General features: G+C 39.9%; 1 protein-coding gene and 1 long non-coding RNA gene across 2 annotated transcripts; both read right to left on the bottom strand.

The window, feature by feature from the left end:
- Positions 1–1,429: 1,429 nt before the first annotated feature.
- Positions 1,430–4,245, bottom strand: LOC108954846. The gene is made up of 2 exons (XR_005545565.1): positions 3,808–4,245; positions 1,430–3,065 (listed from the first exon to the last, which is right to left on the bottom strand). It is a non-coding gene; the product is annotated as an uncharacterized LOC108954846 (long non-coding RNA).
- A 3,629-nt stretch (positions 4,246–7,874) lies between these two features.
- On the bottom strand, positions 7,875–12,740 carry LOC120286653 (disease resistance protein RGA2-like). The gene is made up of 2 exons (XM_039299012.1): positions 9,707–12,740; positions 7,875–9,601 (listed from the first exon to the last, which is right to left on the bottom strand). Exon 1 carries the CDS (start codon positions 12,673–12,675, stop codon positions 9,715–9,717), a length of 2,961 nt encoding a protein of 986 aa, XP_039154946.1. The 5' UTR covers positions 12,676–12,740; the 3' UTR covers positions 7,875–9,601; positions 9,707–9,714.
- Positions 12,741–15,318: the final 2,578 nt, after the last annotated feature.

Raw genomic sequence — 15,318 nt, 5'->3', positions numbered from 1 at the left:
ATGACGAGGATGATGCCGGCGACGCGCTGCCCAATTATTCGAGGGGGGTAACAGTGTACCCCGTCAAGTTGGAAAAGGTCACGACGAGCATCAAAGAGTCGGAAATGGTCTCGACTCTTGAAGCCGGGAGTGAGTTGATTGAGAACGGCGAGAGCGGAGCCAGCGGCAGCGAAGGCCGTAGTGCGCGCCCCTCTCTCTTCCATATCTCCTCATTGCCGGCACCTCCCAGTGATTGGAAATGGAGGCTGCTGCTGAGCCCTCGCAGCCTTGGATCGAGGTTGATCCTGTCGACTACCTCAAACAAGTCTCGATCCTAGCAAATCTTGGCAAAGCCATAGGCGGAATCGGCTGAAGACGTAATCAAGTTTGCTAAAGATATCTTTCGAGACTATTCTGCATTTCTCGCATCATGCGGTAAGTGTTCACATTTCATAGAGCTTGTTCTTGGCTATCGCTCTGATACCTATTGCATTCTTATTGTCCATCTAAGTCTATGGTTGATGTATGTTTTAGGATTAAATAAGAAGAAAATGACTGTCAGATTCCTACTTTTATTGCAGAAACATTGGATGTCTCGACCTATGATACCTTAGATGATGAAGAGGAAGTGTGGCAAATCTATCGAAATAGTCATGAAGCATTCCTTTAGTTTCATAGAATTTATCATCTTTAAGAATATAATGTGGCGTTCTTGATCGACACGACTTGGTATCATCATTTCTTGGAATGCAGGATCGAAGCAAAATTAGCACGCCTGCTCTTCCCCCTTTAACGAGATAACATAGAGATTCTAAGTTTGCCAAACTCTGAAGAAGGGCGGGCCATTGCAAGGTCAGCCTCAAAGACTCGCAGGAACGCAGGACGAGCCATGGGATGCAGTGTTATGGACTGTCTCTCTCTCTCTCTCTCACATGTCACATCTGAGGGAATGACCAATATAATTTATGTAGCTAAAGTTTTTTTCACCAGAAAATTTTATACCATTAGAAAACAATATGATTCGTGCTTATGTTGGTAATTTCATAGGAAAAAAGGAAGATGCCATTTGAAGTCAATTTGAGGCTGTACTAAATGGACCACAATATTCCTCAACTGTTTCACAAGTTAGTTCAGATGTGATCAAATCAACCGTCTTGATTCTCTGTGCATAATCCAAGACTAGATTTTGTTGAAAATCCAATAATCTGTTTCTTTCATTTTGAGGTTTCTTACAACATCTGTTCAAAATGCGCACATTTAAAATTCCTGAAAAAGAGGTTCGGTTCCCATTGAATGACTTCTCATCCTGGTTCATCAGCACGACAGACTCCAGGCTTGCCGACGAACTCTTTGAAGGAGAATTCGGGGTCCTCCTGACAAAGTCCGTGGGATCTCGCTGGCAAGCCGATCGAGGGACTCGCACAAGTTTCTTTGGTAAGAAAATTGCATCTGCAGGGTGCATATCTAAGCATTACAGTCAGTAAGCACCACCTTAACAGGATATCAATTACAGAGCATTGGATCCTTTTGAAAGAAGGAATATAATGTAGTGAAGCCGGCATCTGCAGTCGGGCATAGGTTCCTTTAGATCAACATCACCATGAGTTGAAAAGAGAGAGAACAAAGAGAAGAAGAAAGAAGAAGGTGGGACCAGCAAGGAAAGAAAAGGAAGCAGTCAAACCAAAAGAGGGACAGCAGGGGCCGTATAGGAAAACACTGTAAAAAGGAGTTTTAAAGCAAAAACCGGGGTGGAAATAGCATGGCCCAATGTTAAAATGACCACTTCGGATAGGACGGTGCAAACAGCACGGCTCTATGGGTGATATTTTCAGAGCTTCCTCGCCACAAATTATCCAATGGAGTACTAGGCAAATCTTTATCCTTGTAGCTATCTGCAAAGCAAAGTTGAAAGTCATATAAAGAAGCACATGCTGCAGATTTCAATATCAGCATAAAAATCATATTGCATTTTGCAACCATTGTATAAAAATGTAAAGTTGATTATTCATATAGCTCGGCAATCATAGATGCAGGTGACATGGAGTTGCAGAGGAAAGAGGGATGCTTCCACGAATTCTGTAGGTCATTTTAGCAACCTTGATTACTTATAAAATGCCCAAGACCTTTGCTCTAGCTGGGAGCCAACTCCACATATCATTGAATAGCAAGAAATAAAATGAAAACAACCCATCTCCTTGTCAACTCCACACATCCTTAAACAAAACAACGCACTATGCACCCAACAGAACAATTTCAGTAGACTGACTACAGGCTAGGGCCGTTGACACTGGATGCTTCTGCTCGAAAACATAAGCTGGTACAGACTCTTCTGTACAGGGGGCAGAACTATATAGTATGCTCATTGAGAAATAATCAGAACAAGCATTTGCATGTAAAATCAACTTCAGACATGATTTAAGGTTGACGGTCAGAAGTTCCTAACATTGACAGAATGCACCATCCTGCCAGCTATCTACAATTTTTAATGACAGTTTTCATTACATGGCATGTTAATCATCTAAGCTAATTAACATCCCTGGTACTCCAAATTAGAAACAAGAAAATCATTTGGAATTTTTATTTTGTATCTACTATATAATTTCTCTACTAAGTTCCAAAATGTACGTAGAGATTATCACTTTTTCATGGCAGTGTCGCTATCCTAGTTATCTAGTATATTGAAAACATGCTCAAGTGCAGACAAAAGCTAAGAATCTTATATTGTTACAACCATATAAGCCACTGAGGCCTATACTACTTCATCAAATCTTAGAAAAGGGAAGGAAATCTTGCCAATTTTCTTTGCATAGATGACCCGGTCCATGATCTGCCAGAGTGGTTTTAAATTCTGAGTCTATGACATATCAATTAGCAGAAGCAGATAACATTAGCAAAAAGAGAAAGGTAAAAGGTATGAGCCAAAGTGATGACAACAAACTCAAAAGAATCATTATCCCACTAAGTGGAAATAAAAGTTATATATAGACCTGTTACCAGAGTGAACTTTGCTTGTCATACACATCTGTTCAAGCAAAGACTGAGTCTTTCCTAACATTCTGTGGATTATAAACATCAACGCATCCCATCTGTATAACAAGTATGTCAGTTTTTCTTTCACTGTGAAAACACACTGACAAGGAAATGGGTTGCCCGACACAATCATAGACAGCTCCAATAACAAATATCATGATGCATTAGAAACTGAAGACTTCAAAACAATACAAATAAAAGGCAGTGAGCGCCATTCAAATACACGTCCTTACATAGACATATAGACATCCAAGCACTTTGGATGCACTTCTTTTTCTTTTTTGGGTGGCACTGGATGGATCATTTATTAATTTGTTTGTGTAAATGTGTATGTTTTTGGGGGGCAGGAAATGAGCTGACAGTACTTATGTTCTAGAATATACTACATCCAGGGGTGGTGCCTCAGCAGAGTCTCCTCTTGGATAACGATGCAGTATACATTTACATAGAACAAGTAGAGAGAAAATACTAAGTTATCAAGGAAAAGACATTAAAATAATTCAAGTCCTTTACTAACCATCAGAGAAACAAAACTTCCTCAGAGGACAATACGCTCATAGAAACGAAAATACTTTAAACAAAAAACAAGTTGAGGGAATTGCTTAAATACTAAACCTTCGAGTAGCCAACTCAACTGACAGAATAAAAAGATAATTGGACGATGAAACCAGTGAAGTTCACACAAAAGCCCTCCTCTAAGTTTTCCATATCATTGTAAAGATCAAGTTGGATCGAGAAAGCAGCTCAACTCAGGCGATGAAGAACTAAGGGCAACCTCTTTCCAAAAAGCTTACAGACCTTGCGCTGGAAAGAGCCATAGTTCGCGACCTCCTCGTCCAAGAATGGAATCTTCAACAATGAAGCCATCTGAGATACACTAACCCACATGTTAATAACGAGAAAATGTAAAGCAATTTACATTGTCACAACTAAAGACAGACAGCAGAAGTAAACTCGCGATATAATACGCCTTCTCTCGCTCCATGTGTTGCGCCGAGGTAACTTGAGAACTGAGCATCTAAAAACTCCAAAACAACAACAACGAAGCAGAAGGAAACCCAGCGAATTTAGAAAACGCTCAGCTCAACGCAAACCCCGCAATGCCAAACCCAAACACACACGGAAAACCGAACAAAAGAAAAGGGAAGTCGCGAACAATGTGGGACCCGATCCTGCACGTTTAGCTTGGGGACCTGGCTGGTGTATCGGGCGATGCAGTGAGGAACGATGAAAGGCGCGTCCCGCTCCCCACTGATGTTCGCAGAACCTATAAAAAACAAAGGAAGAGACGAGCCGCGTTCAAGCTACAGAATTCAACGCCGAGCTATTCAATATAAGAGAGAGGGGGGGTAAGTGGGTTGATGACACGAAGCCTCTCTCCGAGATTAGCTACGAAGGGATCGCCGTCTTCAAGTAGTTCTGAAAAAAACATAAAAAAGATGAAATTGAAAGAGATTCAGTGAATAAGCTCGACGACTCGAGCAGACATCAGGAGAGAAGAGAGAGGAGATGATCACCATGGCGGAAGCGAAGCGAGGTCGAAGAGCTTCTCGTGCGAGAGTCTCTCGCTGTCTCCGAAAGCGAAAGAGAAACTGGCGACTTATACAGAAGCAGATGATGCCAGAGGGACGACGGTTTTGCTGTTGATTGCTGAACGAGGCTTAAACGCAAGAGTAAAGAAAGTTTATTTGGGTCCCACCCCAACCCAGAGGCAGAGGCTGTGTGATAGAAAGAGCGCCAAGTTCTTCTTCGCATTTTGTGATTTTAGTCCCGAATTTATTTTTTCGGCGAAAAATAAATAATTTTTAAAAATAATTTCCTAAAATTAATCGTATGTATCACTTGAAATAAATATTCAATTAATTTTTTTTTTGTAATTGACAATATTTATTACTAAACATTTTTGTGGATAATAAATATATTTTTTTACTCATAAATATTTATAAAAGACACAAAAAATGATTTTTAAGAAGAGGTTTTTAAATGATTCATTTTATCAGAAATAAATATATTCAAGAAAATCAAAACACAAGGAATTGAAATCCTTTATTAGACTAATCTTCATGGGTATTTGTGAATCACACACATCGGCGTGTACTGGTTAAGGTTCCATCCACACACCATCCACGCACGGGGATGGTAGATGCAACTTGGGTGATGAATGTGGTCCAAAATTTGAATTTTCTAGCCACAAAATTAGATATTTCACCATTAATTTTCAGGGCGTTATGCATATACTAGTTGAACTTTGGTGCTTTGCATGGGTTTTATATACAGTTTTGTTCACGATTTCGTTAGAATTTTGAAAGAGTATACAAATTTAACAAAACTACATATTAATGATATCAATGCAAACGAAGATAAAATGACATTTTGTTAGTGATGCATCTCTAGGTAGCTTCAAATACGTTAGTGTACATATTCTTATGATTTGAGATTTTTTTTTTTTTTTTTTTTTTTTTTGTAAATTACGTGAAATAGAAGTATCACAAAATTGTGATTATTTTAATTTAATTTTGCGGTTAGATTTTATGAAGATTTTGTATTTGTCTTGATGTCATAATATATTATTAATATTCAATATAGGGGTGCTTATATAATTCATGGATTAAGTTGAACATGTATAAAAAAATCCAAGAATTTCATTTAACAAATTAAAAGTTTAAGAACCATATTATACAATGAGTTAAAATTTATGGACCACGTTGAATAAATTAAAAGTTTTGGAGCTATATCATAAATTAGACCAAAATTTAGGGACTAATTACGTAATTATCCTTCGTTTCATACGTGCTTTCAAGGACTCCGCAACAAATAAAGTTATACTTGAGAAACATGGAACTCTTTCGTTACCAACTCCTATCGTTTGTTTGATATCTTCCTAGGCCAACTTTCACTTAAAAGAAAACGTCGTGTTATTTTCAGTCAATTCCCGATGGCCATTATGTCTCTCGTGCTTAGCTCTTCTCTAGATCAACAATGATGAATATCCAATATCATCACTAAATAACCACGCAAAGCGAACTTCATCGAGACTTAACTCGCTCATACACGTAATCCCTTATTACAGAGAACACAATGGTCACTGCCGTCGACGACGAAAACGACTGAGCTAACGAATTGAGAGTATTCGACGAGACGAAAGCCGGAGTTAAAAGCCTCGTGGGCACTGGGATTGCCCAAGTTTCACGCATATTCATTCAGCCACCTGATAAATTGGCTTACCGCGAGGATGAATTACGGAGGGATCCCGCTCATCGACCTCGGATGCGTGAATGCAGGCCCCACCAGTCACGACAAGACGTTGCGAAAGATTGCGCAAGCATTGGAAAAAAGGAGTTTCTTCCGGGTGATCAACCATGAGGTCCCTGAGAGCCTCTTGGAGGAGGTGATGAACGAGTAGCGCAGGTTCTTCAAGCTGGAGACGGAGGCCAAGAAAAAAAATTACACTAAGAGGGTCATATACAACAGCAACATGGGACTTACATAATTCAGTCACCGCTGATTGTTCAGATATATGTTTTTGCTTCATGGGACTGGAGCCTCCCCAGAACGAGGAGTTGCCCGAAGCTTGCAGGTGAGCCAATGAGCATCTGTTGCGTTTTTCACCTTTCGAAATGGAAAATTCATGAACAAGTTCACAAAGTGAATCAACGAAGATAGTATGCAAAAGAATTGTAGTAGATGCAAAGTACATGGTTTCACTGCATGGTACTTGATAGTCTTTTCCATTTTCTTCACTAAATCAAGGGCTAAACTAGCAAGTGTATGGACCTTGAGTTATTTGCGTACTTTTTGGTTGAATCGGCTGGAATAGGTGTTGAACACTCAGGGAATGACAGTGCCCAGTTCTTCGTTCAGTCGGCCAAGGCAATTTTTACCGCTGAATCTGTACAAATTTTCTTGCCTAAATTTCACTACACGTCATAGCATATAATCTTGCATTTATTCTCAATCAAGAAGACAAATCAGTAAGATGATCCTCAGTGATTGATCATTTTCACTGACGGGAACCTCAGAAGTGCTCGTTCCATTCTTTTTGGGTAGAAAAAAGGATGTTCCTCGATAATTGACTTTATTCGTGCTCTAGCGGTAGTGGAACCAAACTATTGCACCCAAATTGATACAAAATGCCAATACCCTTGGTTGTATTCTTTGGGAATCCATCCGACCATACTTTTACGGCAGCTCTAGTTCAGTTTTCTGATGCGTTGCAACATCTCTGGCAGAGAAATGCGGATGGAGACTTTACTGTCGTCTGCTCGAGCTCTTATCCGAAGCCCTAGGACTCCACCCAAATCACTTGAAGGAGATGGACGGAGTGTGGAAAGGGACACACAATCATGTGCCACTATTCTCATCCAAGATCAAATTGGAGGACTTCAAGTGCTTCATGAGAACCAGTGATCGACGTTCCCCCACTCCTTGGAGCACTAGTGATTTGACATCGGAGATCTTTCGCAGGCAAGTAGCTTTGGCCAGATATCATTGTCATCTCTGAATTTTTCTGAAACCGTATTTTGATTGGTCGACACACTGCGATCCTCTTCTCATTTCATTACTGTACTTTCTCATATGCTAAGTTAGTTAAAGAGCTTGAGAACTCAGGATGTAAATTACCATGGAATCTTCCCTGTAGCAATAACATTATGTCTTCACAATCTGCACTTTTCTTTTGTATTCTAACAGAGCTGTTTGACTAATCCAAACTTGATTCTAACTCCATTAGATCATGCTAGCCTTGCATTGACAAGTTCGGAATTGTCTAAATGAGACAGATGTTTGTTTGAACACTTTGCTTTTCACAGGAGGGGTCAATGTCGGTTCTAGATATTCTGCAGTTTTTGTATCTATCAACATCAAGATTGCAATCATAGTAGTAGATAGAAATTACGTTCCTCACTGAGGAACGGTTCGCTAATTGTTGCATTTGTATCTCCTAATAAACAACCGGTTTGAGAGTATTGAGCACCGAATCATGGCAAACAAGAGAGACCCAACAGTGTTGATGGCGTGCTTCTTCGGCAACACTCCCCGGCCATCTTCACCATTGTATGGGCCCATGAAGGAATTAACATCAGCAGACAACCCACCAATCTACAAGGAGACTACGCTCCCAAACTACACTGCCCCATTACATTTCCAAAGGCCTGTATGGAGCTTCTAAACTTCCTGATTTCAAGCTGTAGACCGTGCGGACCTTTTTATGTGGTCTTATTGATGTTTGTACTTAAAGATAAAAGTCTGTCCATCTGTTCACCTAAGTAAAACTACCACAGAACAAGATTGCGCTTCTTCAGTGCTCGGTCTCTAATGCTTATATCGCTTCAAATGATAGATCTATGAGCACCAACACAACTCCAAAAGATAAAGTCATTCTCTAAATAAAAGTGGAACCAAAAAGAGAGCACAAAACAGAGGGAGAGGAAGATTAATACATACTGCTCTAAGATCAAAAGAAATATGTTATCTTTAGATGAAATGGTGTTGAATACTTGTACGACAGTTACAGCATTAATCTACCACAGGAAAATTTGCGGTTTCAGGAACATTTCTGTTTGGTTCAACTTTGAATTCCACTTTGTATATTAGCAGGTAGGATAAAAAGTGGAATTTTTGCCAGCTTCCAACTCGCTCAACAACAATAACCAGAATCAACTGCAAGGCAAAAATTTATGTACACTCCCTAGATTTTCTAAGAAACAGTAGGTTTGCATTAAGATGCGACATATCTGAAGCCTAATTGATCTAATCGAGTTAGCATCGCATTAAGACGACGCAAGCATTGATCCAAGGGCTAAGACAACATCGAATTGTCCTGTCATCTATCATTGTTCAACTCTGCCCTAACAGATTTTGTTTTCATGAATTGCAAAACTTGTGTACTAGCCACCCGATCCCCCAAAGAATCAGCCATTACTAAACAGCATTGTCATTTTCTCAGCTAGTGGTAGCTCATAAGCTATGACTTTCTCCTTCCTTTTTTATGAACCTCATAATTCTAAAGTCAAATGAACCTCGCAATGGATGTCATTGTTCTCTTCACTTCTCTTCTCTCAATCAATCAAATCAGCTATAAAGAAGATGCTCATATCATGCATTGACATTGTAATGTCTCCATAACACTCAATTCATAATCCAAATGTCTCCATAACATTCGATTCATAATCCAAACTCATTACACATTCACAGTGAAAACTGAATTGCAGTAGAGAGAGAGAGAGAGAGAGAGAGAGAGAGAGAGGAACAATGCCTACCATCAATAAGGCCTCCGACTCTGGCGAGCAGAGAGCTACGACAGAGTGAGCGACGAGACATCTGAAGACAGCTCCGAATCGAGCAGCGGATCCAGAATCTCAGCTTCCCGATCATCGACCTTGGCGGACACGGCCAAAGAGGAAGGAGGCGATCGAGAGGATGCGGGGGTTCTTCCGGCGGCGGTGATGGAGGAGATGGAGGAGGGATTGAGGAAGACGAGGAGGCAAAGGATGGCGTTTGTTCTACACGCGCGACATAACGAGGAAGATGGTGGCGAACTGGAGTGGAGTGGAGGGACGCTATCCTTCTTTACGATAAATTTATGCGCTGCGACCTGCGAATATATAGTGAAGGGAAGAGAAATTAGTTAAATTATAGAGAAGGTAAAATAGTTGAAAAAGGCACACTATTGATAGGTGATATAAGTCTTTTCTGGTACCTCTCATGCTAATCCGAATCGGACGAGTCATACATTTCATCACCCTCCCAAACAATCATTGGGATGTGCACATCAGCTAGGCACCTTCCATCCAATAAGGGACACTTACGAATTCTCAATTTCTTCAAATGTGTGAAGTTGCGTATCTCAAATGGTATATGTTCTAATTCTCGACAGTCAATTAATTCAAGTTCTTCGAGTAAAGAGAAATTTCCAATCCATTCCGGCAAACGTCTTAAACTTGAGCATTTCAAAATATGGAGAGATTGCAGAGTTGTCACACGTTGAATTCCCTCGGGTAATGCCACCAAATCTTTACAAATTCCAATGGTAAGAGCACGAAGATTCGTAAGGCATTGCCATTGAGTGCCATGCTTGTCTTCTTGGCACGATAAATCAAGTCCTTGACAACCCCAAATGTCGAGTTCCTTGAGCGAGGAAAGGAGCTGCATCTCACGAAAGAGACTCCTTAGGTCGAAATGGCAGATTTTCATATACTTGAGGTTACTGGCCGATTGGAGTAGAGTCTTAAGCATGAAGGGCTCTAGATTCATATCAGTATTAAAAAGTGTTAGATATTTTAGTTCAAGGAAAGGAATGAATGTGGCTTCCACTGTTCCTTTTGATGGGCAATTTGGATTGGCCATCAATTGTTGTTCCAACATTTTTGTGCCATCTATCGACAAGTATTCCACCCGGGGGAATGATGGTATAGAATTCAAGTGGGGACAACCAAATATATACACGAACCGAAGTTTTGGGAAGGATGACCGTGAGTTGTCTGACCGATGCTCTTGATGTGCTCCCATTTCTTGCATTCTTCCTAACCATCCTTTCAGCTCTATGCAGTAGTGGAGGTTCAAACTTTCAAGAGATTGAAAGAAGGGGAGTGTGGTATTAGATGGCTCTGGGTCACTTGTCAGTTGAACGAACTTTAACACATCCAAGAACTTAAGACTCAACGTCCTTAGGGAAGGGAGTTCACTCAGGGGTGGTAGCTGGCTTAGTGAGTGACACTTATCAATTAAGAGGTGTCTAAGTTTGACCAATTTCCTCAAATCTCTAGGAAATGTTTGAAGGCGCAAACAAAATGAGAGTTTAAGGGTCTGCAAGTTCACCAAATCAGTGATCGAATCTGGCAAACTCTGGATGGATTGATTCCTGAAAATATAAAGAAATCTTAACTTCTTCAACTTTCCTAAAGAGGAAGGAGGGAGAGGAATATTTGTATAGTCCAAATACAATGCTCGACAATGTCCACAGCTAGAGAACACTTTGTGACAATTGCCTACAGAGGATTCACCTTTCAAAGAGAGAAATGTCCGCAATTTGGATGTCTTGAGCAGGGACAGCAGTTTCTCTTCATAGAAAGTCTTTGAAATAAACGACGCGTGTCGAATTCCTCTATCATCATCTCCTCCTTTAAAATTAACAATCTTGCATTCACCTCCAGCAACTTTCTGGGCAAGATCATGCATGAGATCATGCATCGTGAATTGTTCGACCTCATGGCCATAGCCAGATTTGACTATTGAGTGAGCATCGAGGAATGACCCAGATAGTAGTTCGGACAAGTAATTCTCAGCGACATTTTCAAGGTTGTCCTCCTCATTGCATGACTCAATAAAGCCTTGTGCCACCCAAAGATGGATTAGTGTATCTTTCTCATAGACATAATCTTTCGGAAACAATGAGCAATATGCAAAACAATTTTTCAAGTATGACGGGAGATGATCGTAACTGAACTTGAGGACTTGCATAATTCCTCCATCCACATCAATTTCTGGTATTTCTGGAAGTTCATGCACTTTATAACGGAGCCATTCATCTTTGCTTTTGCCGCACAAAAGGCCTCCTATAGTTCTAATGGCAAGGGGAACCCCGATGCATTTTTTAACTATATCTCGACCCATCTCCTTTAGTTTTGGGTCTAACGATTCTACCCCATCTCCAAAAGCCATTTTCCTAAATAAGTCCCACGAATTATCATCAGATAAGCCACGTGGTTCATATATAACTGATTTCGCACTCGTGATCTCTGCAACTCTATGATTGCGAGTGGTTATAAGTATCTTGCTTCCCTGCAAACCACCCTCTAGCCAATCTCCAAGCATCACCCATTTATCCCGATCTGTATTCCACAAGTCATCCAAAACAAGCAAGTATTTCTTCCCATCTAGAGTCTCATGAAGAAGACTCCGCAACTGGTCTAGAGGCTTATTCTCAAGATCTGGACAGTCTGCTGATTTAAGAATTTCTTTGATAATCAAATTCACATCAAAGACATCAGATACACACACCCACATCTTAGGCTCAAAATGTTCCTTTACTTCCTCATCGTTGTACACAAGTCGTGCGAGTGCGGTTTTTCCAAGACCTCCTTTACCAACTATGGCGACAAATGACACGCTCTGGCTAGGGGAGGAAGCAAACAAAAGTTGTTTGATCTTTTTCTTGTCCTCTTCCCTACCAATTATTTTTGTGTCAGGTAATAAATTTTCTTTCTTTCCTGTCGCAATGGCCATTGATTCCTCACTCTGATGCTCATATAAATGGAAGTCCCTATCTTTCTTAATCTTTTCCAGTCTCCTCCAAAGTTTTTGAATTTCATTAGCCACTTTGAGGCGGTGTGCAAGCTGATTCGATTTAGAGAAGAAAATGCGTACCGCCTTCCGCATCTTGTTGCCGGGAGTGACCTCCCACTTTAGATCTTCGGTTGCGACATCGTCCAGCAAGTCTTGTACGTCATACAGCACGTCCTTGAGCTTCCTGAGCCAGTTCTCGACCTGATTGCTATGCCACCGTTTCTTCTCGGCATCCAAAAGCACAACTCGGATGGTCTCGACGGTGTCCTTAAGATTGTCGAGCTCATCCCTCGCACCACATACCAGTCCGCTCTTGGAATAGGTGATGGAACCGGCGCGTTTCAGTATTTCGGTGGCGAGGCCGAAGAGCACTGCTTCTGCCATTTGCAGAAGGCAAAAGCAGGGGTTAAGGAGAGCTGGAGAGGAGGCTGCAGAGTTGATGCTTTTGTTGGGTAACAACGGTTTGGTGGTGCCTTGTGATCTACTTCATGCGCGAACTTATAGAGCAAGGCCAACGGCATCTCATTTTAAAAGTCAGTCAACCAGTGGGTGCAAGTGTTGGGTGGATGTGTAAAAGAGGTGTGGGGTCCACAAAAAGGGCCTAAAAAAAGAATGAGTAAAGACCAGAGGAAAGTTTAGATCCAAAAAAAAAAAAAAAACAGAGAAGACCAGAGGAAAGGCCTCACGGGTCGAAAAAGCAGGTTGCCCCTGTATTGTCCAGAGGAAATTTCGTCGCTTTTTGGTTTTCGTTTCCATTCGGACATGAAAATAATTTTGAAAAAGCCTTTGGTCTCGTATTGAGAGCAGTTTCCAAACGAAAACCCAAATGCACTCAAATAATGAAAACCTGTGTAGAAATGAAAATTCTTATCCAAAGAACAAAAGAAATAAGATATTTAACAATTAACATATTCTCAATCTTTTTGTTTCTCTCAAAAATTTATATTGCACCTCGCTTAGTCTTTTTTTTTTTAAATATATTTTCAAAATATGTAGCACTATCTACAGATATCAATTCGCACAAACATCTTTTCAAAGTAAAGTTTGAATGGTTTTATATTCATATATAAGAATAATTGAATATCCTTATTTTGATCAGTGAGAAAATAACTTCATAATCGCCTTCATATGTGAAGAATACGTATAAACTTTAGATTGGGGAGACTTAGCAAAATACTTCATGTTTTGTGACAATAAAATCAAAGAGATAATTTAATGAATGATATCACATCTTAATTCTAAATATTTCAATCACTCATTAATTCTAAATATTTCAATTACTGGATACAAGGGCTCCAATCATCATTTGTCCTCCTATTTGCAAGTTTCAAACTACAAAATCACACAATGTGAATAGGTTAATCACGCAAGTTGTGTAATCGATATGGAAATATTCTACATGTAAACGAGTCAAAGTATTGGAGGGCCTGGGATGATGAAAATGTGGGTTATGGGTGATCGGTTTCCAGTTCAGTTCCAAGATGAAACTTGAACGGGAATCCAGAGAATCAATGAAACCAGAATTGGATCGGGAGGTCCTAAGATTGAGAAGTCGATTGGAAAATCACTAATGAGTGGCCATCCCAATTTTGGAAATCGATTCCCCGAACGGTTCGTTAATACTAATTGCACATGTTTCCATGTGCAAAAAATTCAAACTTCACTTGCGTGAATATCAATCACACTTCCTATTTTTCACGCTTAATCTTAACCACAAATGCCATGAACAATACGACGGGAGATTGTGTTTGGTATGGGTTTTATAAACAATCTCTTTTTTACTCTTTAAGTATTTAGTTGATGTGGGACTCTTGGATGCTTTTTTTTTTTTGGTAAGTACTCTTGGATGCTTGGAGTGCCTTTTTTGCAAGTGAGGGGAGTAAGAGAGAGTGTGTGAGAGCATGAGGAATGAAAGTCTCTTGGAATCTTGATCCCACATCGGTAGAAGAAGAAACTAATAAGTAGGCTTTTCTTTTTTTTAAATAAAGAGTCACAAGAAGAGTTTTGTTGGCCTTTTGGCCATTGCTACCTCAATTGTAATTTCGATTATAATAAGTTTTATTTATAATATATATATAAATGCATTAAAACCTTAAGCCGGAAACCTAGTGGGATAAAAATCGGACAAAAGGGAAAAAGAGTGCAGAGCACACATGTTATGATATCTCCCTTTATGGATGCATTAATTGCCTCGTTAAAAACTTTAAACCGAAAAACCCTATGGGAAAAAAACTGACATAAAGAAAAAAGAGTGCAATGCATATATAGCCACACCGGGCTAATCATTATTGCATCTTGTGAACTAGCCACATATCAATGCGCAATGTATAATTCATAATATCTTCCCCTCATTGAGCCATAGCCACTGGGCTAATCAATCTTACATCTTATGAACTCGCCTCATACCAATGCCATATACTAATTTTCTCAAAAGTTGATGTTGGCAATGATTTGGTAAAAAGATCTCGCAAGATTATTTATGGATCAAATCTGTTTAACATCAATTTGTCGACTTTCTTGGAGTTCATGAGTATAGAAAATTTCGTGAGATATGCTTGGTCCTATCACCTTGGTATATCCTCCCCCCCGACTTGTGCAACACAAGCAGCATTATCTTCATAAATTATAGTGGGAGAATTTGTAACCGGTATTAAGCAACAAGAATTATGAATATGTGTTATAATGGATCTTAACCAAACACACTCTCTTCCAGCTTCATATAAAGCAATAATCTCAAAGTGGTTAGAAGATGTAGCTACTAGCAATTGCTTCGTAGAACGCCAAGAAATAGTGGTGCCGTTATAACAAAATAAATACTCGGTTTGATAGCGAGCCTTATGTGGATCGGATCTATATCCAAGACAGATATCCAACTAAACCAGAGTTAGTGGAATCCTTGGAATAATATAATCTCAAATCTATGGTTCCTGAGATAATGGAAAATATGTTTAACTCCATTCCAATGTCTCTCGAGTTGGCTCTGAACTAAAACGTGCCAATAAATTTACCGGCAATATTTGGTCTCGT

The sequence above is a fragment of the Eucalyptus grandis genome, chromosome 8 (genome assembly GCF_016545825.1).
Source record: "Eucalyptus grandis isolate ANBG69807.140 chromosome 8, ASM1654582v1, whole genome shotgun sequence".
Lineage (NCBI taxonomy): Eukaryota > Viridiplantae > Streptophyta > Magnoliopsida > Myrtales > Myrtaceae > Eucalyptus > Eucalyptus grandis.
Note: the sequence above shows the minus strand (reverse complement) of the source record. Positions and strands in the feature narration are given on the sequence as shown.